The sequence below is a fragment of the Sinocyclocheilus anshuiensis genome, unplaced genomic scaffold, assembly GCF_001515605.1.
Source record: "Sinocyclocheilus anshuiensis isolate Anshui unplaced genomic scaffold, SAMN03320099.WGS_v1.1 scaffold2067, whole genome shotgun sequence".
NCBI classification, from domain to species: Eukaryota; Metazoa; Chordata; class Actinopteri; order Cypriniformes; family Cyprinidae; genus Sinocyclocheilus; species Sinocyclocheilus anshuiensis.
In genome coordinates, this window is record NW_015540844.1 from 502,931 (window position 1) to 514,862 (window position 11,932).

Here is an 11,932-nt window from a genome sequence, read left to right on the forward strand (position 1 = left end):
ATCAGCATAGCAGTGATAAGAAAAGTCATGTTTCTGAATGACCTAGTGATTCCATGTAGACAGAGAAGAGAAGTGGTCCAAGTAATGAGCCCTGAGGCACCCCAGTAGCTAGATGTTGCGACTTGGACACCTCACCTCTCCAAGAGTGGAGGCATTAGCAGAGAATGAAGAGAGAAGTGATCGATATACATTAAGGTCAGTAGAATTTTGTGATTTGCGCCATACATAAATGTTGTTGAATGCATCATTTTCCTTGATTTCACTGGCCTCAGCGTGAGATCTGATGAATGGTGTGTTTTACAATATTAGGGCTCTTAAGGAAAAGGACCAATTCGTCTTCTTTTCTCCGCAGTGGGGAGACACTTCAGTAATGAACAAGCATTCTAGGTGCCGTACTGAACTCCTAAAAGCGTTGTACTGTAAACAGCATGTGAGTAATTAATGACTAATGCCACCATAAAGAATGTCCACTGCTTTCCTGCAGCATCAGCAGAGAGATTCCCGCATTTGTAATGAAAACATGAAGGACGTCTGTGGATTCTGGAGTGAAAACTAAGGTATCATCTTGATTAGATGTTGGTTTGAGTGTTGGCTGACAAGTGTTTAAATGAAATGGTTGTCGTTTCTTACCAGCAGCTTTGAGGTGACTCTGTGGAAACTGGCTCGGGATTGTTGGAGCTCTAACCCTGTAATAAGCTTTAGTCTCCTGCTTTGATGGGCATCTGTTTCCCCACAGCAGTGAGACAGAACTGTACTGTGAAGACAGATTTGACTGTTCAAACCGTGTGGAATCACTTATTTTTTCTTACAGCCGAAGCCAAACAGTTTTGTAGTTATTTTGATTTTGCACAACACACCCTCATGTTCAACACATAATTGCCAAAGAGCTATCAGAATTTACTGCATAATTTGATTTATGGCTGGGCGGTTTGACTTTGGCCTGTAAGAAACCACCCAGAACACACTAGCAACCCTGATACCACTCAGAAGATCCTAAGCAAATGCATAGCAATGCCCTGGCAACCACTCAGAATACCTTAACAACTGCATAGCAATGCCCTGGCAACCACTCAGAATACCTTAACAACTGCATAACAATGCCCTGGCAAATGCTTAAAACAGCTTAGCAATTGCATAGCAACGCCCTGGAAACCACAAAGACCACCTAGGCTAGGCAGATCTATAGTAACACCCTGGCAAACATCCAAAACACCGTAATAAGGGCATGGAAACACTCTGGGTTAGGTAAAAAAAACTCAACCACTCTGAACACCTTAGCAACTGCATAGCAACTCCCTGCCAACCACTCAAAACACCTTTGCAGTGCCCTGGAAACCATTTAAAACATCTTAGCAACTGTATAGCAACACCCTGGCAACTATCCAGAACACCTTGGCAACCCCTCAAAACACCTTAGAAACTGCATAGTAATGCCCTGGCAACCAGCCAGAACACCTTAACAACTGCATAACCATGCCCTGGCAATCACCCAGAAAATCCATAACAACTGCATAGCAACAGCCTGGAAACCACTCAGAACACCTTAGCAAATGCAAAGTAACACCTTGTCAACCATCCACAACTGCATGGAAATGATCTGGTAACCAACAAAAACGCATAATAATACCCTACATAGCAACATCCTGGCAACCACTCAAAACATGTTAGCAAATGCATAGCAACACCCTGGCAACCACTCAAAGCATTGTAGCAACTATATAGCATCACCTGGCCAACCACCCAAAACACCTTAACAATTGCATAACAACACACTGGTAACCACTCAAAACACTTTAGTAGCTCCCTGGCAACCACTCTAAACACCTTAGCAACTGTATAGCAACACCCTGGCAACCATTCAAAGCATCTCAAAAACTGCATAGCAACACCCTGGCAATCACTCCAAGCATCTTAGCAACTGCACAGCAACACCTGGCCTACCACCCAAAACACCTTAACATTTGTATAGCAACACCCTGGCAACCATTCAAAACACCTTAGCAACCACCCACATCAACCTAGCATCATGCTGTTGAGTTTTTCATTAACATTAACTCATTTAATCCATGATGGACTTCAAACTAGATTCTTATACTTCCTGAACAAGAAGAGTATTAAAAGATGGTCTTTTGTTAGAGTAACCATGACAACCTCATTGACCTTTATCAGGACAGAATGTGTTTTTGTTGTCAGGCTAAGGCAATACGCAGCAGCAGCAGCAGTTCGACTGCAGGAAATGCCAGAGCGCTGCTGAAGGAGTTTGTCTTCGGTCCCAGAGGTCACAGCAATATGAGATGCTGAAGGCCTCACAATCACGTCTGAACTGAGATCAGTTCTGCCCGTTTGTCGTCTCTCCTCCTCTGAGCAGATTTTCAGTGGAATTGTGAAATGAATTTGCTCTGCCATGCTGGATCAGCAGCTTTTCGCTTGACTGTTTCGATTTACTCGCCCAAGGCGAAAACATGTCGTTTTTTTCTCCAAATAGCGACTCAAAGCCTCTTGATTTCCTTCCTCTCAGCAGATGTGGACGAGTGTGCCGAGGCCCTGGACAGCTGCAGTATGGATGCCATCTGTCAGAACACCCTCAAGTCATACAAATGCATCTGCAAATCAGGATACAAAGGTGACGGGAAGCACTGTGAAGGTGAGCAACGCTTACTAAGATGAAGATGCAAAAACATGCAGAACAAATGAGGTCAGAATACAAGCACTTGATTCTATATATTTAGAAGCAGTGTTGGGTGTAATGCATTACCAAGTAAATTAATTACTTTTCTCTTGAAAAAGTAAGGGATTACTCTTAATTTTTCTGTAAATTAATTACATTTTTTTCTGATGTAATTGCATTAAATACTGTAGACTATAGAACAATTCTACATAAAACCAGTGAATCTAGCATCAAAATTTAAGGTCTAATGCTAAATTCGTGGTCGGAAATTAACAAGGGCTTGAACAAAAATTCCCCACAAATTTAAGATAAAGGGGCAAAAATTGCCCCTGCATAATTACACTAAATTATGGCTGTTGCGATAAAAATGAAATGTGAAAAGTGTCAGTTTGTGGAATTACATTTAGATCAGAGTCTGTTGCATCAGATTGCTTTTTTACGCGTTGTTTTATACAGCGTTGAGCCTTCTAACCAATCACACACGTTTCTGTTGAGCTTGTTAACGCGATGGCCAATCAGAGGCGTTTAGATTAGTCAGCGCTGAAAATGTGCGCTTGCGAATTCTCATCCTAAACAATGAAGTGCAGAAGAGATGTAAGTATTAAGAGATTAATTTTGTAGCTTCAGTGATTATAACGGGAGTTTTTGCATAACATGCGCTAGACTAGGCATGTTTGTCTGTATAGCCAGAATATGACACGCCGTTTCCCCAAGCACAAAACCGTTAAATATTCTTAAAGGATTAGTTCACTTCCAGAGTAAACAATTCCTGATAATTTACTCACCCCCATGTCATCTTCAGGTCGAAAAATAAAATTAAGGTTTTTGAGGGAAACCTTCAGCCTGTTGATCCCCATTGAAGTCCATTATTTGGAGAAAAATCCTGGCATGTTTTCCTCAAAAACCTTAATTTCTTTGAAAGACATGATCATCTCGGATGGCATAGGGGTGAGTAAATGACCAGGAAATGTTTATTCCGGAAGTGAACTAATCCTTTAAATCAAGATACATTTACTTGAGAAGAATTTCTGAAAAATGTAGCAAAATGAAGTGAGTTTATGCTTAAATCAAGAAAAAATATCTGCCAATGGGGTGAGATAAATAAACTTAATTTAAAAGGTAAAACAAGTTTATTTTTCTTACATCTTATAATTTTTGCAGCATTAATATGCAAAAACCAGCAACAGACATTATAAACAAGCAATAGACATAATAAAATTAAATAAAATTTCCAAGCTGCACACTTAAAGAAATTGCATAGATTTAAAAACAAGATGCTGGTTTTTGCATATTAATGCTGCAAAAAATTATAAGATGTAAGAAAAATAAACTTGTATTAAATATAATGCAAAAAAAGTCTACTTCAGACAGATAGTTAAACCACAATAATGAATTGTCTTAAATATTAACGTATGCAATTAAATCAATGAGTTAAATGGCATATCATGTAATTAATTCGATTTTTATAAATTGCTTGAAAGGACTAATTTTGGATTAAATTTATATACTGTATCTTACCCCCCTGGCAAACTGTTTCTCATTTTTCAAGCCCAAATCTGGCCAAACCTGAGGTTTAAACCATGAGAAAACAATTTGCCAGTCGAGAAAGAAAAATAAAGATCTTAATATCTTATGCTTCTCAAATATATTTATCTTGAGCATGGTCAGATATATTGTCTTGGAAACCAGACAGAATTACTGCGGTTGTTTTTGCCATGTAGTCTATAATTAGATCACTCTGGTCAATACTGTGTGTGTTCAGACACTTCAAGGTGTTCTTCTCCATGTTTTATTTCTGCAGTTCCTTGGCTTCATGTTCAGATTTCCCTGAGGGAAGGGAAATAGATGTTCAAACGCAAAATTAAAAAGATGACAGACTCAATTCTTTAACCTTTGGACGTGAAATAGAGCATGACATTTCTTACATGTTACCGATAACTTGGACTTGGCCTGGTAATTACAACACAATCCCAATCACATCAGTGCAGGGCCAGAAATTATTTTTTTCTATTTCTATTTCTGGAATCGATTTCAAGGGGCATTTTTACCTTCATAAGAGCATTTTTTTATTATTACACCATTAAATGTATCTTCATTGTCTTTTATGTCAAATATTTAATTTTAACGCATTACTCCAATCAATCAAAATACTCTAGACTGTTACCTATAACATTTTTATCAACAACAGCCATCTTTACACAGCAAGGAACTGAAGCATCTGATATGCCATTGTGTGTATTTACACAGACTGTTTAATGCGGAGGTGGCAAACATGTATTTACACAACAATTGCATAATGTAATAAGCCTACAGTAAAAATAGAAATAAATTATAAATGGTAAATTATAAATATATAAATTGTTAAAAAAAACACAGGAATTCATTACAGGGTAGACCTGCAATATATTAAAAAAAAACGTTATTCGCTGCTGATATAGTTATAATGATTATTAATGTTGATTAATAGAATATATACTGTAAAAATGTTTTTGTGAAACTGCATGTCATATTCTGGCTACACAGACAAAACAGAAAAATAACTGTTAATTAATTTGTTTAATGCTTTTTACAAATTAGAAAATCAAGACTTCACGGTGGTTGTTATAGTCACTGTGAACCCGAATTTTGGCAAAAAAAAAAAATTGAGGTAATCAGTTGCATCAAAAACAAAATTAAATTAAGAAATGCAAAGTTGAATTAAGCAGAACTGGCAGATTTTTATTTTACATGTTAATCGCTCTTATGAGTTAGTATGCTATCTCGTACATTTAAAATTTTTACACTTAAAATGATCATATAATCTCAACTTAAATATTTTTAGTAGTGTAAACTTAACTAACCATAACTAGCTAATTCAATAAATGTTTTTATTAGCAATTGCTGAATGAGTAAGGCGATATATGCTCCACTAGTAAATCTTCCACTTTCAGATTAAAGTGCGTCATTACGTCACGTCTGTAAACATAAAGAAGTTGTCCCGGCTGCTAGGCTATCGCATATGAGGATCCTGTCATATTCCAAGACGTAGGCTAGAATCTGTGATTGCGAAGTACAGTAAATATCCACACCGGTGCGGTGACTGACTGCCACACATACTCTTCAGAACATTAGATTCATCCGTGCTGGAGTCGTGCCGGAGCACAACCCACGCAAGCTAGATAATTCCACACACAGCTGCAATTCCAGGTTTTCAAACAGAGATGGCGACAATGAGGCAAAACTTACGGACTGCAGCTTTAAATTTGAGGGGCATTATGTTGCTTTTAGACAGTATTGTATTTGGAGAGGTGTATGCTGCTTTTGGACCCACTTAGCCAATGTGATCCTTTCTGGATACAAACATCCTAAGCCCAGGCAAAACACTGGAAAGTGAATGAGTTCTGGAATGTTTGCGCTGCTTTAAAACGGCACTCCTGACTGAACCGGGATCAGTCGCGTAAAGCCCTTGATATGGTGTGGAAACACAAATGTGTGCTGGGGAGATATGAGCATCGCTGTTCAAATATACTTCACCACGTGCAAAAAGACAAGCAGCAGAACCGGATCCTAATCCTCTGAAAGTTATTGCAAAACTCTTGATAGCTATTTGCTACAAATAACGGGGGCTTGGGGTAAATAACAGGCCTGAGCCTTGAGAAAGCAGCGTTCGCCTGTTTGGCTGGTCACACTTCTTAACTAGCTTAACCAGCAAGGGTTTTGTGTCTTTATATCTATTTATATTTATATTTATATTTAGGCACAATTTATAGATCTCCAAAATAATTTCATACATTTAGGCATAAAGCTTTAAATCAAATGTTTTTTTAAGATCATGAGGAACATACATTCAGCCAAATATGTGCGGACATGTGACTGCTGTATATGTAAATAAAATAATATAAAAAATTTCAAAATTCAAACTAACAATAACTATAAAATAATAATAACTTCTTGCTTTTAGCTTATTTGCAATTTGTTTAAATTGTCATGGGTGTGATAAATGAATTTTTCACACATGTAAATGCATGAAAATGACAATATACAATTTATCTCTCACACACACACACACACACACACACACACACACACACAGAGAGAGACAGACAGATAGATAGATAGATAGATAGATAGATAGATGCATATATATACACATATATACACACAATATTTTAGAATATTATATAATACTTTAATAGAATATTTGAAGGTCGCCATTTCTTGATTTTAGGTCATTATTACTTTTAGCTTATGTGCAGTTCATTTAAATTATCCTGTGGTGTGACTAATGATTTTTACACAAGTTCAATGTGAAAATATTCCATTTTGTCTCTCAATAAAAAGCAAAAAAAATGTTTTTTTTTTATATGTAAATATGATTTTTTTTTCATGAAATGATACTCTAAGAAACAAACTGTCTTAATAAATGTCTTAATGAGTCATTCATTCATTTGATTTGTTCAAATGGCTGATTCATTCAAGAATGAAGTAAATGGCTCTCTTTATGAATTGGCCTTTGAATCATTGCTTTACACAATTAATTCAAAATGTGGATTCATTCAGAAATTGTGTCTTGCTCGGAGACGCACAGCTGTCCTGCTGTGGCTTTAATAATTTTTGGCAAAATTGAGCAAAAAACAGACAACATTGTGTCTAAAATATAACACAATATTAAGGTCTTACTTATTGAACTGTATAAAATCAATATCACATTTGCACTCGTGCTGTTTTGGACAAGAACACCACTCGTGTGATACTTCACTCATTGCTCGTGTGATATTGCTGAACTATATTATATGATATAAATGTGAGACAAAAACTCATACAGGTGCGTTTTCCTCCCAGTCTCTTGAATTTTAGGGGTATATAACTGCATTCTATAGGCTCCATCACGCAGTGAGTTATTGCCCTGCATCACATTCATCACCAATCAACAGTATAGGTGTGTTGGAGTTGAAGCAGCGCTGCACAGACTGAACGTTGTATGACATCAAAGTACCACGAGAGCTATAGAGAGCAGACGGTTTGAGTAAAATACACCTATAATGAAATGTAAGGTGGGGCGGGAGAGGGCCGGGTGCGTTAATTGTGTTTTAACGTGTTATTTTTTCCCATAACTAATTAATTAGATCAACGCGTTAAATCGACGGCCCTAAATATTAATTTCAATAGGTGTGTAAAATTAATTTGTGACACTGCAGGACAATGTACAAATGTTGTCTCTCAATCATAAAATGTGCATGCAAATATTATACAATAATAAAATTATAAATAAATTAAATCGAAATTAATTTGTCATTTTATATGTAGTATATCTCTGATAGATGCTGTTGTCTGAATTATGTCAACCCTAAACCAACCTTAACCATAAATTGTTGGTCTTTTCAGCAAGGCCTATCCATGCAGACAGTTCTCGATGTTTTCAGGTTCATTTTGCATTGTTCAATCTATATGTACATAGTAAACTCCATCATCTGAGTCTTAATAGGCTATTTATTATGTCTCTTGGATACAGAATTAACGTTTTTTCCACATCTCAACCTTAAAACGAATGACCCGTAAACAATATGACCATAATGAATAGTGCAAAACGCTTTTTTCCTCCACTTCTCGAAATTGCCTGTGCTGTAGATCGTTCGGCCTCATATGGAGATGCATTAGCCGAGGTGAAATAGCTTGTAATTCGATGGAGTGAAGCTGGTGCAGAACCGAAATACAAAAGCAAAAGTGCAACGACTTTGTACTGTGTTGGAGGTGGGATAAAAAGCATTCAGGAATAAAGACAAATAAAGCGCTGTACTCCAGACAGCGAGCGTCTCTCTCCATACTCACTGAGCCCAGACGACTACAAAGCAGAGCAGAGGAGTCTGGGTAATTACTGCTCAATTGGGCGTCAAATGAGAGGGGATGGCCTGCGTCCCCGTCCACAGACATCCACTTCTCTCTCCGGCTTGTAGATGTTTATTCAGCTGCTCTCGCCATCCAAGCATAAGGCATAATTCACTATAATCACCGCAGTTACCGGCACACCGAAGCTCATATTGAGCAAAATAAATTAATTAGCAAGAAATTAAAGATGCATTTTAAAGAGTCAAGGTTTCATCAGCAAAAAGGTCGTAATTTACTTTTTCAAGGCCTTTAGAAACAAACCTGTTTTGCTGCTGTACCTTTAAGACTTATGTAAATGACCTGCATGTGATTGGCTAACCTCCATGTCCATTTGAATGCTGATTATGTGTTAATATGTAAAAGTGGGTGGTCATATGTTAAAGAGCTCTTGGTTGTGTTTATAACTGACCATTTCTACTTTTTAAGTTGGTTTTTCGTAAATATTTTGCTTGAACTGGGGTGAAATCTTTACACCGTGAATATTTATTTTTCATATATTATATAAAATATATTTTTTTAAATAATGGAATGTGAAATATTTTATTATATATAATTTTATAAATTATATATATTTATACAACAGTTCTTTCTGCTCCTCGAATCTGATTGGCTAAGAGCCTTTTCTAGAGGTGCGATATTAGTGATATCGGGACTCCAACCGTTTCACCGTTTGTATCACTCCACTTGCAGTATTTCACAGCGAGTGTCATGGCGAATCCACTATAATTTTATAAGTTAAACAGTTTTTGTGTCACGGAATGTAGTTTTAAGAGTTATTTAGGCGAGAATGTACTTGTTTAGACTTCAAGTGTGCAGTTTGTTAATAAAGATAACGTCTATCTGAAAATGTGCTTTGACGTTTTCGGAGATGTGAGCTCCAGGGCGTCAGCGGCCGTTCAGCGCTCATGAACCCACAGAGAGCAGCCTCACCTCGGCCAGATCTTCTGGAATTTGCCGCTGGCTCCGATGTCTCTATAGTGGTTAAACATGAGAAACGGTGTGTGTGTTCGTGATGGTGATTTTACACATTGTTCCGCCATTAGATGGCGACAAGAGACTGTTTTTCTGAGTGAGTCCACAGTAAAGACTTTTATATTGAAAAAGACTGAAACAGGGTTGTAAACAAGGAAGTTCTTTTTTACTTTCAACAACATTCAGATGCAGGTAATCACAATCACTCAGTCCATCTCTCTCTCATAATACTCTACATAATACAGTGAGCTTTTAATACAGTGATACAATAAGCTTTCAATGGAGCAGCTCAACATTCCTTCGTTTCTAGTTCTAAAGTGACGTTTTCGAATTAGTAAAGGATCTTGCTGTTAAACTATCAAACTGAGATTTGAATCTGTGGCGGAAGGAAGTAGTTCTGCACTAAAAAAGGGTTTTTAAAGACACTCCGTTGTTGTCTCTCTTTTTATTTACGTACTTGTTCTGTCGAACTGTTGTATAAACGCAATATCACACTCGTAGCCATGCGATATGGGTGTATATCGGCACGCTGTGATTACATGCGGCCTTGTGCTGCTACTTGTGTGATATTGCTCATATATATATATATATATATATATATATGTGTATGTTTGTGTGTGTGTGTGTGTGTGTGTGTATGTATGTATGTATAATATGTTTATGTATTTTTATGATTGATAAAATGTGATATTTGTACATGGAATATATATGAAAATTTAAAATATTAATAAGTGTTAAAATGTTATTAATTATTAAATTAATTTACAAATATATAATTGTCTGATTATAATTGTATCTATTAATATTTAAATGAATATATACACCAGCATTCAAAAGTTTGGAGTTGGTAAGATTTTGTTAATATCTGCTCGCCAAGGCTGAATTTATTTAATAAAAAATCAGTAATATTATGAAATATTTTAGTAATTTAAAATAACTGTTATCTATTTGAATTTATTTTAAAGTGTAATTTATTCCTGTGATCAAAGCTGAATTTTCAGCATCATTACTGCAGTTCAGTGTCACATGATCCTTCAGAAATCATTCTAATATTCTGATTTGCTGCTCAAGAAACATTTCTGATTGTTATCATTGTTAAAAAGAGTCGTGCTGCTTCATATTTTTGTAAGACATTAGATTTATTTGTTGTTGAATAGAAGTTTCAAAAATAACAGCATTTATTTGAAATAGAAATCTTTTGTAATATTATAAATGTATTTAAATTTGGGATAAAATATTTTCCTATGTTATATTAGACCATATATATTAGTTTTTTTCTGGCAATATTCTATTATTTTCTGTATAGCATGCTTTTTCACTAATTAGTATTGAAAATCCCAAGTTATATTTGGGATAAAATATTTTCATATTTTATATTAGAACATATATAGTTTTTATAGCATTAGCCTATATGTTTTGTATATGATAGCATGCTTTTCTGGTAATTAATATTGAAAATATATATGTTGCATACTCAGATAGCTCTGAATTGCTCTTGCTTCATTTCGTCACACACACAAACCGAACGCTTTGTTCCAATCCATTTAGTGCGAGTCTCATGTTTTGCCGTGGATGATTTGTGGAGCTGTATGGATGAGCTGTACTCTGATCGTCTATATCTGCCCACCAGCAGCCGCTTTTGATATCCGAGTGTGTCTGTTGTAGGGCTGGACAATAATTCAATATCAATATGTATCGCGATATAATTTTTTTCAGTAATGGTGATAGGATTTTTAAACACATTCCGATATTTAGATATACATTACCAGTGTTTCCCATACATTGATTTATTTGTGGCGTTTGACTTAATTGGATAAACATGAGCACTGCACGTTTCAAAATCAAAACGCGTCGCGGGTGTTTTATATGAATGTATCTCTGAAGGGAACCGACTGTCTTCAGAATAGTTTAGATTGCATTTTTATCTGATAAAGTAGCGTTCATGAGCGGAGCTGCTTTGTTTACAGCCATTACTGGAGAAACCGTTAGTTCCACCGCTCTCACAGCATCTCCCGCTGGCAGACAAGCAGTTTGCATTTTCAATAATAAACCCATTTCCAGCAACATGCTTTTGTTGTTGCACTATTTTGTTGTTTTCTGAAGCAACTCGGAGCATGTTTCATACTCGTTATCCTGGTTAATGCACGTTTCAATCTATAAGAATAATCAGCCTACACTACCAGTCAAAGGTTTTTGAACTGCAAGATTTTTAATGTTTCTTAAAGAATTATCTTCTGCTCACCAAGCCTGCATTTATTTGATCCAAAATGCACCAAAAGCAGTAACATTTTGAAATATTTTTACTATTTAAAATAACTGCTTTCTATTTGAATATATTTTAAAATGTAATTTATTCATGTGATCAAAGCTACATTTTTAGCATCATTACTCCAGTCTTCAGTGTCACATGATCCTTCAGCAATCATT

General features: G+C 36.1%; 1 protein-coding gene across 1 annotated transcript in view; it reads left to right on the forward strand.

The window, feature by feature from the left end:
• LOC107687590 (signal peptide, CUB and EGF-like domain-containing protein 3) overlaps positions 1-11,932 on the forward strand; it is a gene marked incomplete at its 3' end in the record, with an annotated part of 81,709 nt that overhangs the window by 29,971 nt on the left and 39,806 nt on the right. The window contains exon 2 of the mRNA XM_016484979.1: positions 2,522-2,644. Coding sequence (XP_016340465.1) covers positions 2,522-2,644 — 123 coding nt within the window. The remainder of the gene's footprint in view (positions 1-2,521; positions 2,645-11,932) is intronic.